At 34.7% G+C, this 11,005-nt stretch overlaps 1 protein-coding gene across 1 annotated transcript; it reads right to left on the reverse strand.

The window, feature by feature from the left end:
- Nucleotides 1-243: 243 nt before the first annotated feature.
- On the reverse strand, nucleotides 244-1,149 carry LOC120780659. The gene is made up of 4 exons (XM_040112920.1): nucleotides 945-1,149; nucleotides 537-871; nucleotides 404-475; nucleotides 244-347 (listed from the first exon to the last, which is right to left on the reverse strand). The coding sequence occupies exons 1-4, from the start codon at nucleotides 1,114-1,116 to the stop codon at nucleotides 309-311; spliced, it is 618 nt and encodes a 205-aa protein (XP_039968854.1). The 5' UTR covers nucleotides 1,117-1,149; the 3' UTR covers nucleotides 244-308.
- Between the last annotated feature and the right edge of the window lie 9,856 nt (nucleotides 1,150-11,005).

Below are 11,005 nucleotides of genomic sequence, written 5' to 3' on the forward strand. Positions count from 1 at the left end.
GAGCCCACTCTTAAATGATGAAGTGTCAATATTTGGCCAGGCTTTGGCAAATCTCTCGAAAAGTGAGACTTCGGGTGCTTGAGTCACTTTGAAATGCAGGTCGAAATACACTACATAAGTATATTTCTAGAATGTGGTGACGGCATGGTGAAACAACGTCAACAAATTTCTTTTCCTAACATGCGTTGCACAGTTGAGCGCATGCTCCATTCGTTGGACTGAAGTATTAGTGGACGTGGTGTCAAAAGACATGCCTTCTACGCGATCTAAAATATTCCATTTACTAAGTGTATCAAAAACGGCTGTAGCTATATTTTCACCAGTGGCAGATATAAGTTTTGGAGCGCCTAGTGGTAAATTTGGATTCGCCATTATAACTAACAAGCACTGCAATTCGCTCAACTTTTATTTTTCCAATTAGATCTGGCAATACTTTACCATCCCAGTGGACGACCATTGCTTGTGTATCACTTAGCTAGAATAGAATATTATTAGTATTTAAATAACCTATACGTATATTTTCAATCATGGTATACTTTGTCAATAAAACTCTCTTGAATCCTCTGTGTTTCTTTTCTGCGATGCTCTTCCCTCAGTCTATGGAGAGTAGAACGATTGACTACCAAGTCGCTAGTGCAATGGCCCAATGCTTCTGCAGTCGCCATCAGAATGTGCATCGCCTTTCCATCGCTTACTTTGGCGCTATCAAGTGCTGAAAGCAATCGCGGTGTGATAAAATGTTTTCTTCCCCTGTTAATACAAGTTGAAGCAGTTTGTTTTGTATTTTTTTTCACATTGGTTTCCGCTACTTCAGGCTCACTGTCATCAATATCTTCTTCATAGTCCATACCAAAATCGTCTTCGAGTTCGACTACACAATATCATTTTAAAATTGACCATTACCACTATAAATTACAAAAATTAATTTCATTTGATAAACTTACGATTCACTTCCGACATTTGTTGATGTTTCCTTTTTCTAGACATTTCTTTCTCAATGCGGTGATCTGCTCTGTTTTGTCGCCGATACAATACCATGTCAACACCGGCCATGCTACCAGGGCGACCTTTTTGCCTTTGTAGAATCAAAAATTCCTTGTCTTCGCTAATACGCATGTTTTGTAAGGCATCTCTATGAGCAATGTCAAACAAATTATCCAATTCTGCAGAAAAGTCTTCAACAATTTTTTTCTGAGCATCAGATCCCTTATTTGGTACGGTTTTTTGAATCTTCTGCCATAATTTGTACAGAGATTCTAATTTATCGACACACCCAGCTACATCTTTTGTCGGAATTCGAGCTTGTTGCCAAAATATTAATACAGCATTTATTGTTCATTTTGCACTTTCTCTCAATTGCCGATACACAAATCTAATGTTATAAAATAGTAATTGCAGTATTTGTTTGTTCGATGGTAGTTTAGCACCTGTTATCTGATGAGAAATTCTTCCAATTAGTTCAATATTCACAACTTGTTCAGAACGTTGTCGTGTTTGTATACATATGTAATGTACTCGTAGTTGCTGGTAATTCACTCATTTCTTTTTTTTATTAAATAATCACAATTTCGCACAAATTAACACATCTGATTTCAAATGCCAAACAACTGAGAGTGACAATTATTGAAAAAAGAACGCAGTCCATTTACTGTTTTATTTCGCTGCCCAAAAATACCATTACCAAAGTCTGCAGTCGTTCATTTTTTATTTTTGCAAATATTGCTGGTTCATGTTGCAAAAATAAAGCAATCGACAGTTACGACGATGGTGCGATAAAAAAAATACTATTTACCGTTTTTTCACTCGAAATAAGAACAAAATATTCTTAAAATTATTCTTTATATCGTGCTAGTTGAGACATATTAAAGCATACATATTCATTTAATAAATACACTAAAAGAAATTGATACTTGAATACATAAAACTTGTTTTTTTCCTATAGGAAGGCAATTTTTAATTTTAAAACATTTCCGCGCCGTCTTCCCATCATCCGATTGTCCCCAAATTTTTTTTTAAACATTTTTACATAAAAAGGAAAGAAATTAGCCCATTCTGTTAACTTAAAACACTATTTCAAAAATCTCCATATAACGTAGAACACCTCTAATATACATATACATATGTATGTATATTGATTTAGGTAAAATAATGGAATTTATCATTAAATAGGTCGAAGTGCACATACATACATACATATATACCAATGAGCTTTGTATTCAAATATATGGAGAATATACATATGTACATATATAAATGATATAGTAAATATGCGAATCTGTAAGCGTACATTGAAATTAGCATCATTTTTCTCATTTAACACTGAAAATGCTCAGTTCTGCTATTTTCGACGCTCCTGTTAAATATTGGTGAAATCCGCTTATAGAAAAGAGTACCCCTCCTTTTGCGGTGAAATCCACTAATAGAAAAGAGTACCCCTCCAAAAAATTAAATATCGTAAGTTTGGCAACGCGGTGAACCTTCTCTATATTAAACGTTCTCTGTAAAAGGGTTTTAACGATTGATAATGATGATGAGGAGGATGACTTGGAAGTTGCTGATTCTGTGTTGATCGACATGTTAGAAAACTCAGAACTTGCAAACTCATTTGTTAGAGGAACAGTGCGAAATGTCAATAGAACCGTCCTCATCACAACCTGAAACGTATGTCAGCGGCTTACGAAAAGTGAAACCTACACCGTCTTCAGTGCCACCGCCACTGTTACGTAAGGAATCACATTTTACGTGGGTAGAAGCTAACTCGGACGGATTGATCCCCGTTTCCCCTTCACGAAATTTTGAAGACTGTAAGGTTAAGCCTCAACTTGAAAGTTTTTTGACGATGAACTCATAGAGTACATTATAAACGAATCGCGAAGATATGCAATTTTTCTTGGTAAACCAAATCCTCAAATTACCAGTGCGGAGCTTAAAGTTTTCATAGCCATCTTGTTAGTCAGTGGATACAATGGTCGAAGTACGTTCAGGTGATTTTGGAGCGTTGACAATGACATGCGCAATGAGATGGTATACTTAGCTATGCGTAGAAATCGATTCGAGGAAATTTTGAGATTCTTACACTTTGAAGATACTTAGTTGTAAAAAAATAACTGACGGAGATAAGATGTGGAAACTGCGGTCCTTAACCGACCACTTAAAATCAAATATGCTGAAGTATTTCCATGCGGAACAACAGCTTTCATTTGACGAGAGCATGATATCATATTTTGGGCGTCACGGATGCAAGCAGTTCATCAAAGGAAAACCATTACGGTTCGGTTATAAAGTTTGGTCCTTGTGTACGATATTGGGATATTTAGTTAATTTTGAAATTTATCAAGGAAATAATCCTCGTGCCAATAGTACCTACGAGCAAACATTTGGAAAATGCGCAGCTCCACTGCTGAATATGATAGACGATTTTACACCAGCGGTTCAGAATCTACCATTTTCCTTCTATTTTGACAATTTTTTCACCACTGTTCCTCTGTTAGTTTACTTGAAAGCTCGAGGATATACCGCAACAGGTACGATCCGGGAAAATCGGCTGCCAAAAAGTTGCCCGATTGAACATAAAAAAATATTGAAAAATGAGGAGCGTGGTCATATTGAGTTTACAAAATTGAAAGAAGCTAATATTTTTCTCACGAAATGGAATGATAACGCAGTTGTTATCATCGCTTCGACTACGTATGGCGCAAACCCGGTAACAAATGCAGTTCGATACTCACAGAAGCAAAAAAAAATTTATTGATGTTCCACGGCCATTAGTTATCAGGGATTACAATAAATATATGAGCGGCGTAGATCGTATGGATCAGAATGTGGGCTTGTATCGAATAGGTATAAGAGGAAGAAAATGGTCGAATAGTATCTTTACGTGGCTAGTTGACGTAATAGCCGGCTGCTACACAGATCAGTCTACCCAGAAATACCTCAGCTCGAGTTTCGGCGACAAATAGCCATTTACTCTTGTAAACACTTTGGTGACCGCCCCAAATCAAAGGGTCCTCGAAAAAGGTCTTTGGAAGGAACAGCAGAGGAGACATTGAGACATGATAGGCTCAATCATTTCGTTCGTCCATGCGAAAAAAGAAGACGTTGTGCCGCCGATTTGTGCGTTTCTGTTGGTAGAACCGAGTACTCGAAATGTAACGTTGGGATTTGCGTAAAATGTTTTGAGAAATATAATATGCCATCATAATTATTAAATACAATACGGTATAAAATATTTTATAAAAAATAGTTTTTAATGTATATTATATTAATAAAAAAAAGTTTTCAATATATACTTAAATAACTGTTTAAATCATTTTCTTTAAATTCACACTTGTTTAGTTGAAATATGTGGGATAAATCTTTGTTTTACTTCAAATAAAAACATGAGAAAAATTACCTTATATCATACCCAGTGTGACCATGTGGTCACAGCTCAAAAGTCGGTTTAGGAATGTTGCCTTAAATTAAGGATGGTACGTAAGTGATCATTGAACCTATAAAAGTCATTTCTTTAAATATTTCAGAAATCCCAGACAATAAAAGTACCAGGAGGATTCGAGTGAAGTTTGTCGCGAAGTTTGTAACACCCAGAAGGAAGCGTCGGAGACCTATAAAGTATATATATAAATGATCAGTATGTTGAGCTGAGTCGATTTAGCCATGTCCGTCTGTCTGTCTGTCTGTCTGTCCGTCCGTCTGTATATATACGAGCTAGTCCCTCAGTTTTAAAGATATCGTTTTGAAATTTTGCAAACGTCATTTTCTCTTTAAGAAGCTGCTCATTTGTCGGAACTACCGATATCGGACCTCTATAACATATAGCTGCCATACAAACTGAACGATCGGGATCAAGTACTTATATGGAAAACTTTTGCATTTGACAAGATATATTCACGAAATTTGGTATAGATTATTTTCTATGACAACAACGTAATCTCCGAAGAAATTGTTCAGATCGGCTGACTATAGCATATAGCTGCCATACAAACTGAACGATCGGGATCAAGTTCTTGTATGGAAAACTTTTGCATTTGAAAAGATATGTTCACGAAATTTTGTATAGATTATTTTCTAAAGCAACAATGTAATCTCCGAAGAAATTGTTCAGATCGGCCGACTATAGCATATAGCTGCCATACAAACTGAACGATCGGGATCAAGTACTTGTATGGAAATTTTTTGCATTTGACAAGATATGTTCACGAAATTTGGTACAGATTATTTTCTAAGACAACAATGTACTCTCCGAAGAAATTCTTCAGATCGGCTAACTATAGGATATAGCTGCCATACAAACTGAACGATCGGGATCAAGTACTTGTATGGAAAACTTTTGCATTTGACAAGATATGTTCACGAAATTTGGTATAGATTATTTTCTAAGGCAACAATGTAATCTCCAAAGAAATTGTTCAGATCAGCCGTCTATAGCTTATAGCTGCCATACAAACTGAACGATCGGAATCAAGTTCTTGTATGGAAAACTTTTGCATTTGACAAGATATGTTCACTAAATTTGATAGATTATTTTCTAAGGCAACAATGTAATCTCCGAAAAAATTGTTCAGCTCGGATTACTATGGCATATAGCTTCCATATAAACTGAACACATAGTTACTAAAAGAAATGCACCTGTGAAGGGTATATTATAAAAGTGTATCTTTATGCCTAAAATGGATAAAATTGGGCGAAATCTTGACCTAGCCTCATATAACAAACGTCTAACATCCGGGTGACTTTACTCCATATGATTGGTGATGGCACCTAAATGAACCTCCAGGAACATGCTATTGTTATGTGGCATATTAATAACAGGTGGCGCAAAAATTACCTTCCGATGTTTTTGGAGAAAATGAAAAAACTTTTTTAGAAAGTGAAGAACTTTGATTCTGCTTGTGGATTATTTTTATTTGGCCTTTTAAATTTTTTTACATCAAGTCAAGAATATGATATCATGTATGTAAATAGCCGCCGCCACAGTTGATTGTCATTTGAGCCCTTTTTATGGCATTTTCCATCACTATGGCCAGAACTTCCGGCGATAGGTCCTCACATTCTTGACGGATATTGTCTTTAAGAGCTGCAAGAGTCTAAGGGTTGTTGACATAAACCCGCGACTTCAAAAAGTCCCACAAAAATAATGCATCCTTCAGCATATCGGTACGCAGTGTGGCGTACCATTGTTTATTTACGTGTATTTCGTATGAGTCTACTACTAAATGTCAAAACAAAACTGACATTAGAGGTCAAATGCAATTTATAGAATCTTCTGACTTTTTCGCAACCCTGTAGAATGTATTTTTGGCAAGAATAAATAAATTCGGGTCGATACTACCTGTTGAGTCACCGATTGGGAATCACTTCATACTTCCACCATATGTTCTTATACTTGTATATTTTTGCTATTTCTATTTCTTTTTATTTGCTTAATATTCAAGATTATTAATTTGAAGTCATTCACCCCAATGTAGTTACAAATTGTATTTGCATTGTATTTGCTTGCGTTTGCGTTGTACACTTTTGCTAAAAGGGGCCATACACGACATACATGTGCGTTCGATCTATATGAAATCGTTTCGCCATACACGACATACAAATCCATTTTGCGTTCGTTCTTCACACAGTGAACATGTGCGACAGGCAAGCGGAACATTTCTTGGAATTTATTTCTAATGTAGCACTTTTATCTATTTCTTTGTATTTCGTTAATAAGTTATTCGAACTTTTATTTTTATATTTATCACTTTTCGTTTGCCAAATTGACAATTAATTTTATATAAGATATTTATTGATCTGATACGAAATTTTTATTAAGGGGGGAGCCTGCTTTAGAAGCTTCAAACAATAGATCTTTTTTTTTTGCTTAAAACTCTTTAAAAATGATTTAAGAATATGTCCCCAAAGTTATAGATGGGAGTTCGAAATATTATCGAAGCTTGAATGGAAATAGTGACCGAGCGTCTAGCAGATATACGAGTATGAGGCGAAAACTTTGAAGCGCGATTTCTCGGTTTTTCTTTTTTACGATTATTTTTAATTGGCGGGCAGGATAGAAAAAAAACTAAACGTTGTATAGAATTGGGGCAAAGTTTATTATTTTTGGCATAAAATTATTTTCTATTTAAACTAAAAAAAACCAAGAAAAGTCAAGTTTGAACATATTTTTAAACAACATGAAGTAAATTTTTTTTGCTCAAAAGCCACTTTTTCTCACTTTTTAAAAAAATTTGTAAAATTTTACATTTTTTTTGGATTTTCTTAGTTTAACTAGAAGATAAATTATTAACAAATATGAATCTCTTTGAATTGTTTGTTTCCGATAGAAATTGCGACCTGCATCCTGCCCGCCGTCCGAAAAATGCACATGCGAGATGCATCGGGCAATTGCTTCCCAAACGCAGAATATCAAAGATTTCGTTTCCAAAAAATTTGTGAAGGATGTTAAAATATATAACTACAAAGCCTAGAAATTTCACTTGAATCAATAGGGGTATTCTCTTGCTCTTGCAAGATTGCAGATTGCAAAAATCCTATACCGAAATATACAAGGGCACGAGAGCACCCATTGCAGAATCTAGTGATAAATGAACGCTAATTCGGTCAATTTATTGTAAATGACTATTGTGCATGGCTATTGTGAGTTGGCGCACATTCTGCATTCATTCTTAACAAAAAAAAAACTATAACAAATCTTTATATTTAAATAGAAATTATAAAATCTATTTAAAATCTACCTTCCTCAACAATTTAACATCATAATATATATTTAAGTAAAATGACAGCTAAAACAAGGTTGCAATTATACTTTTGCGTGACATTGCACGCAAATATACATAGGTTTTGGTCTGACATATTGTACAGCCATTGCAAATAATTCTCTGCGTGTGTTTGTTGTTGTGCCGGTGCACCAAGAGGAAATATATGCAATTCTTGCACCGTGCAAGGGTTTTGCAAGAGCAAGAGAATACCCCTAATTATTTCTTTCCCTCCCCCCTTAACACTTGCCATTGTTCACCCGGACAGGGATAATGGGATACCCAACTTATTACAGTGTGAGAGCGTCTCAAAATAAGCGTTTTTTATTTATTATTACAAATTATTATATATTGGACTTTTAATATATGGCGAAGCTACTTAAATCCTTTTTTATGATTTTATGATATATTAAAACAACTGACTTTTGATATTTTACTACTTAATAAGGTGAATTAAGCCCGTTAGTTCTCAATTAATAAATGTTATTAATCATTTGTAATTGAAAATTAATTATTCTATGCATCAAATAGCAAAACGTTTCATGAAATGTATTTAAATTTCTCATTTTCTTTGATTTTCATTTTTTTTAATTTTTACTAGCGATCTTGAACTGCGGCAACAAATTCCTCCGTTCACATATATTTTTGGTATAATTTCAATCTGGCCGTTCCAGTAATTCCAATTGCAAAACGTAAAAACCAACCCAATCCAGTCAACTGTCAAGGTTCGGTAGGTGAGCGGTTCTCCATTTCCAGTGACAGGAGAGTTGGGGATCTCTTTATCTCTGGTCCACGATCTTCACTGTTCGGCGACACGAGAGAAATGAGATTTTGTGTGCATACAGCGCCATACACGACATACATGTGTGTACACCGATCGTAAAAAATCAAACATTTTCGCAAGCATGGATCGGTATGCGCACAAGCCCATACACGAGTAATGTGTGTCATGTATGGCCACTTTAACGCTATGCTTAGTACTTTAACATGTACTAAGATTAAATATGTATTATAAGGGTATTCAGACCAGCTTTGTTAGTTCGTTTGTCATTACTCGGTAGTTTTTTATGCGTTTTTTTTTTTCTAAAATTGACAGATTACCATTTTACCGAGTAGCGAAGTACCAAACTTGCAAGCATGATAGTTTTTTTCGTTACTTGGTATCATCTCACTCGGATAGCGAAAAAATACTTTTGCTGTCCACTACAAGATAGTTTTTGACAAATTTTTCAAAAGTAAGTATTTAATATAATTGAATCAGCTGTTTTGAAACAAAATTTACACCCACTACTGATGTACAGCAAAAAGTATGTTCACAGTTAAGTATTTTAACGAAATATCAACTAACGAACTACCAGATTAACAAGTTCGGTCTGAATACACCTTCTATGTAAGCAGCATATTGCAGTGCTGCATTGCCATTTAACATTTCTCTTTTAATAACCATATTATATATGATAATTCGGGTGGTGGTTGGCCGTGGGGAAACGGTCGGCGCAAATTTATTCCACAGAAATATTAAATAAAACAAAAGGTTTCATATAATATATATATTTTAATATAACAAATTAGACAAACAATTATCACGTCTGTATAGCTGAGCGGTCGCAAAAGGGGAGAGCGCGCGCAACTTTTTTAGTTAGTGTTTAGTTGCGCGCTAATTAAAACTTCGAAGAAACTTCGAAAAGGAAGAAAATAAAAGATTACTCTGCTGATACAGACGTGGCAAAAGAAATTAGGCGGGGCGGCGTTAACAATATATGAAGAAGCAACATAAGAAGAAGTACATATCATACTTATGTATATAAGTATGAAATAATACAAAGCGGAATTATGTGTTTAGCGGTATTGAAATATTATTCAGAATAGTATTTAACACTACCATAGATTGCCTAAGCAAGTCATTATACTTTTGCAACCAGTTGCTACAGAGTATTATAGTTTTGTTCACTTAACGGTTGTAAGTATCACCTAAAACTAAACAAGATAGATATAGGGTAATATATATGTATATAAAAGATAAGGGGGCGAGAAAAGTTGAAATCCGGTTGACTGTTTGTCTTTTTTTCCTCCATCTTGATGAAACTTGGTATGTAGGTTTCTTAGTAGAAATGTTTGAGTTCGTAGATGGGCGTAATCGAATTTTGATTTTGAATATTCCATTTCTTAAAAAAAAAGTAATAATAATAAAAACAATAGAAACACCTCAAACCTTCATTTCCAATTCTTCATGCAAAAATTGTCTTTCATAATGAACCAGAGAGTTTTTTTAGGACAAACCCGTCAGATTTATTTAATATCACAACAAAAAATGACATTGACTGTTTCGTAGTCAAGGCATTTACTTTGAAGGACGCAAATTCATTCATAGCAAACCAAACGCGATATCTAGCATAAAAATATAGCAGAATAATTGGAGTGTTGATAAAAAGATTTATTTTAATTTGAGATAAACAGTTATATTTTCTAAGCACAAACAGTATTTTTACCCCAAAACTCGATATTTTATTAACACAGGAAATGATTTTTGATTCATTTTTTTGTAAATCGCTTCACCCAAATGGTAAATCTCCTTAACTAGAAGGTAGTAATAGTATTATCTACGTATCAGCCACAGTAAAACGTGGACAGGTCCTCCAGTTAAGATATAAAACTGTAATTTGAACAGGGGATCGCAGTAGAAAGGAGCACCTGTGGATAAAATACCTTGAAAAAGTGGGCGTGGCCCCGCCCCCTAATATGTTTAATGTGCATATCTGCTAAACTACTAAGGCTACAACAACCAAATTCGCTCAGAACGAATATTATAAGAACTATACTTTACTGTCCAAAACTATTAAAAGCGCGATAAATCAATAACTAAATTCGCTAGAGACGTTAAAATTTTTCGCCGGCATGGTATGATAAGACTTTATAGGGGACGTGGTAAAAATTGGACATTGGGCGGATATTTAAGCACCAGTACCTATAGTTGACTTTTGATCGAAAATATCGGTCAATGTTTGATATATATAACTGAAATTAAGGAATAATCCTTCCCATAATGGTATGTCTGTATGTCAAAAATGGGTCGAAGCGGCCAAATACTTCCCTTAGCCCCCATATACCTAATATAAAGATTTTCGAACTTCGTGGTGAGTTTGTTCCTCATATATCGGCCAATATGTGAGTTATCCCAATGAAAATAAGAAAGCGCATTTTATTCATAACAGTGTATCTTTGTGCTTAAAATAGATAAATGTGATCGAAAACTT

This window comes from Bactrocera tryoni, unplaced genomic scaffold (genome assembly GCF_016617805.1).
Source record: "Bactrocera tryoni isolate S06 unplaced genomic scaffold, CSIRO_BtryS06_freeze2 scaffold_25, whole genome shotgun sequence".
Lineage (NCBI taxonomy): Eukaryota > Metazoa > Arthropoda > Insecta > Diptera > Tephritidae > Bactrocera > Bactrocera tryoni.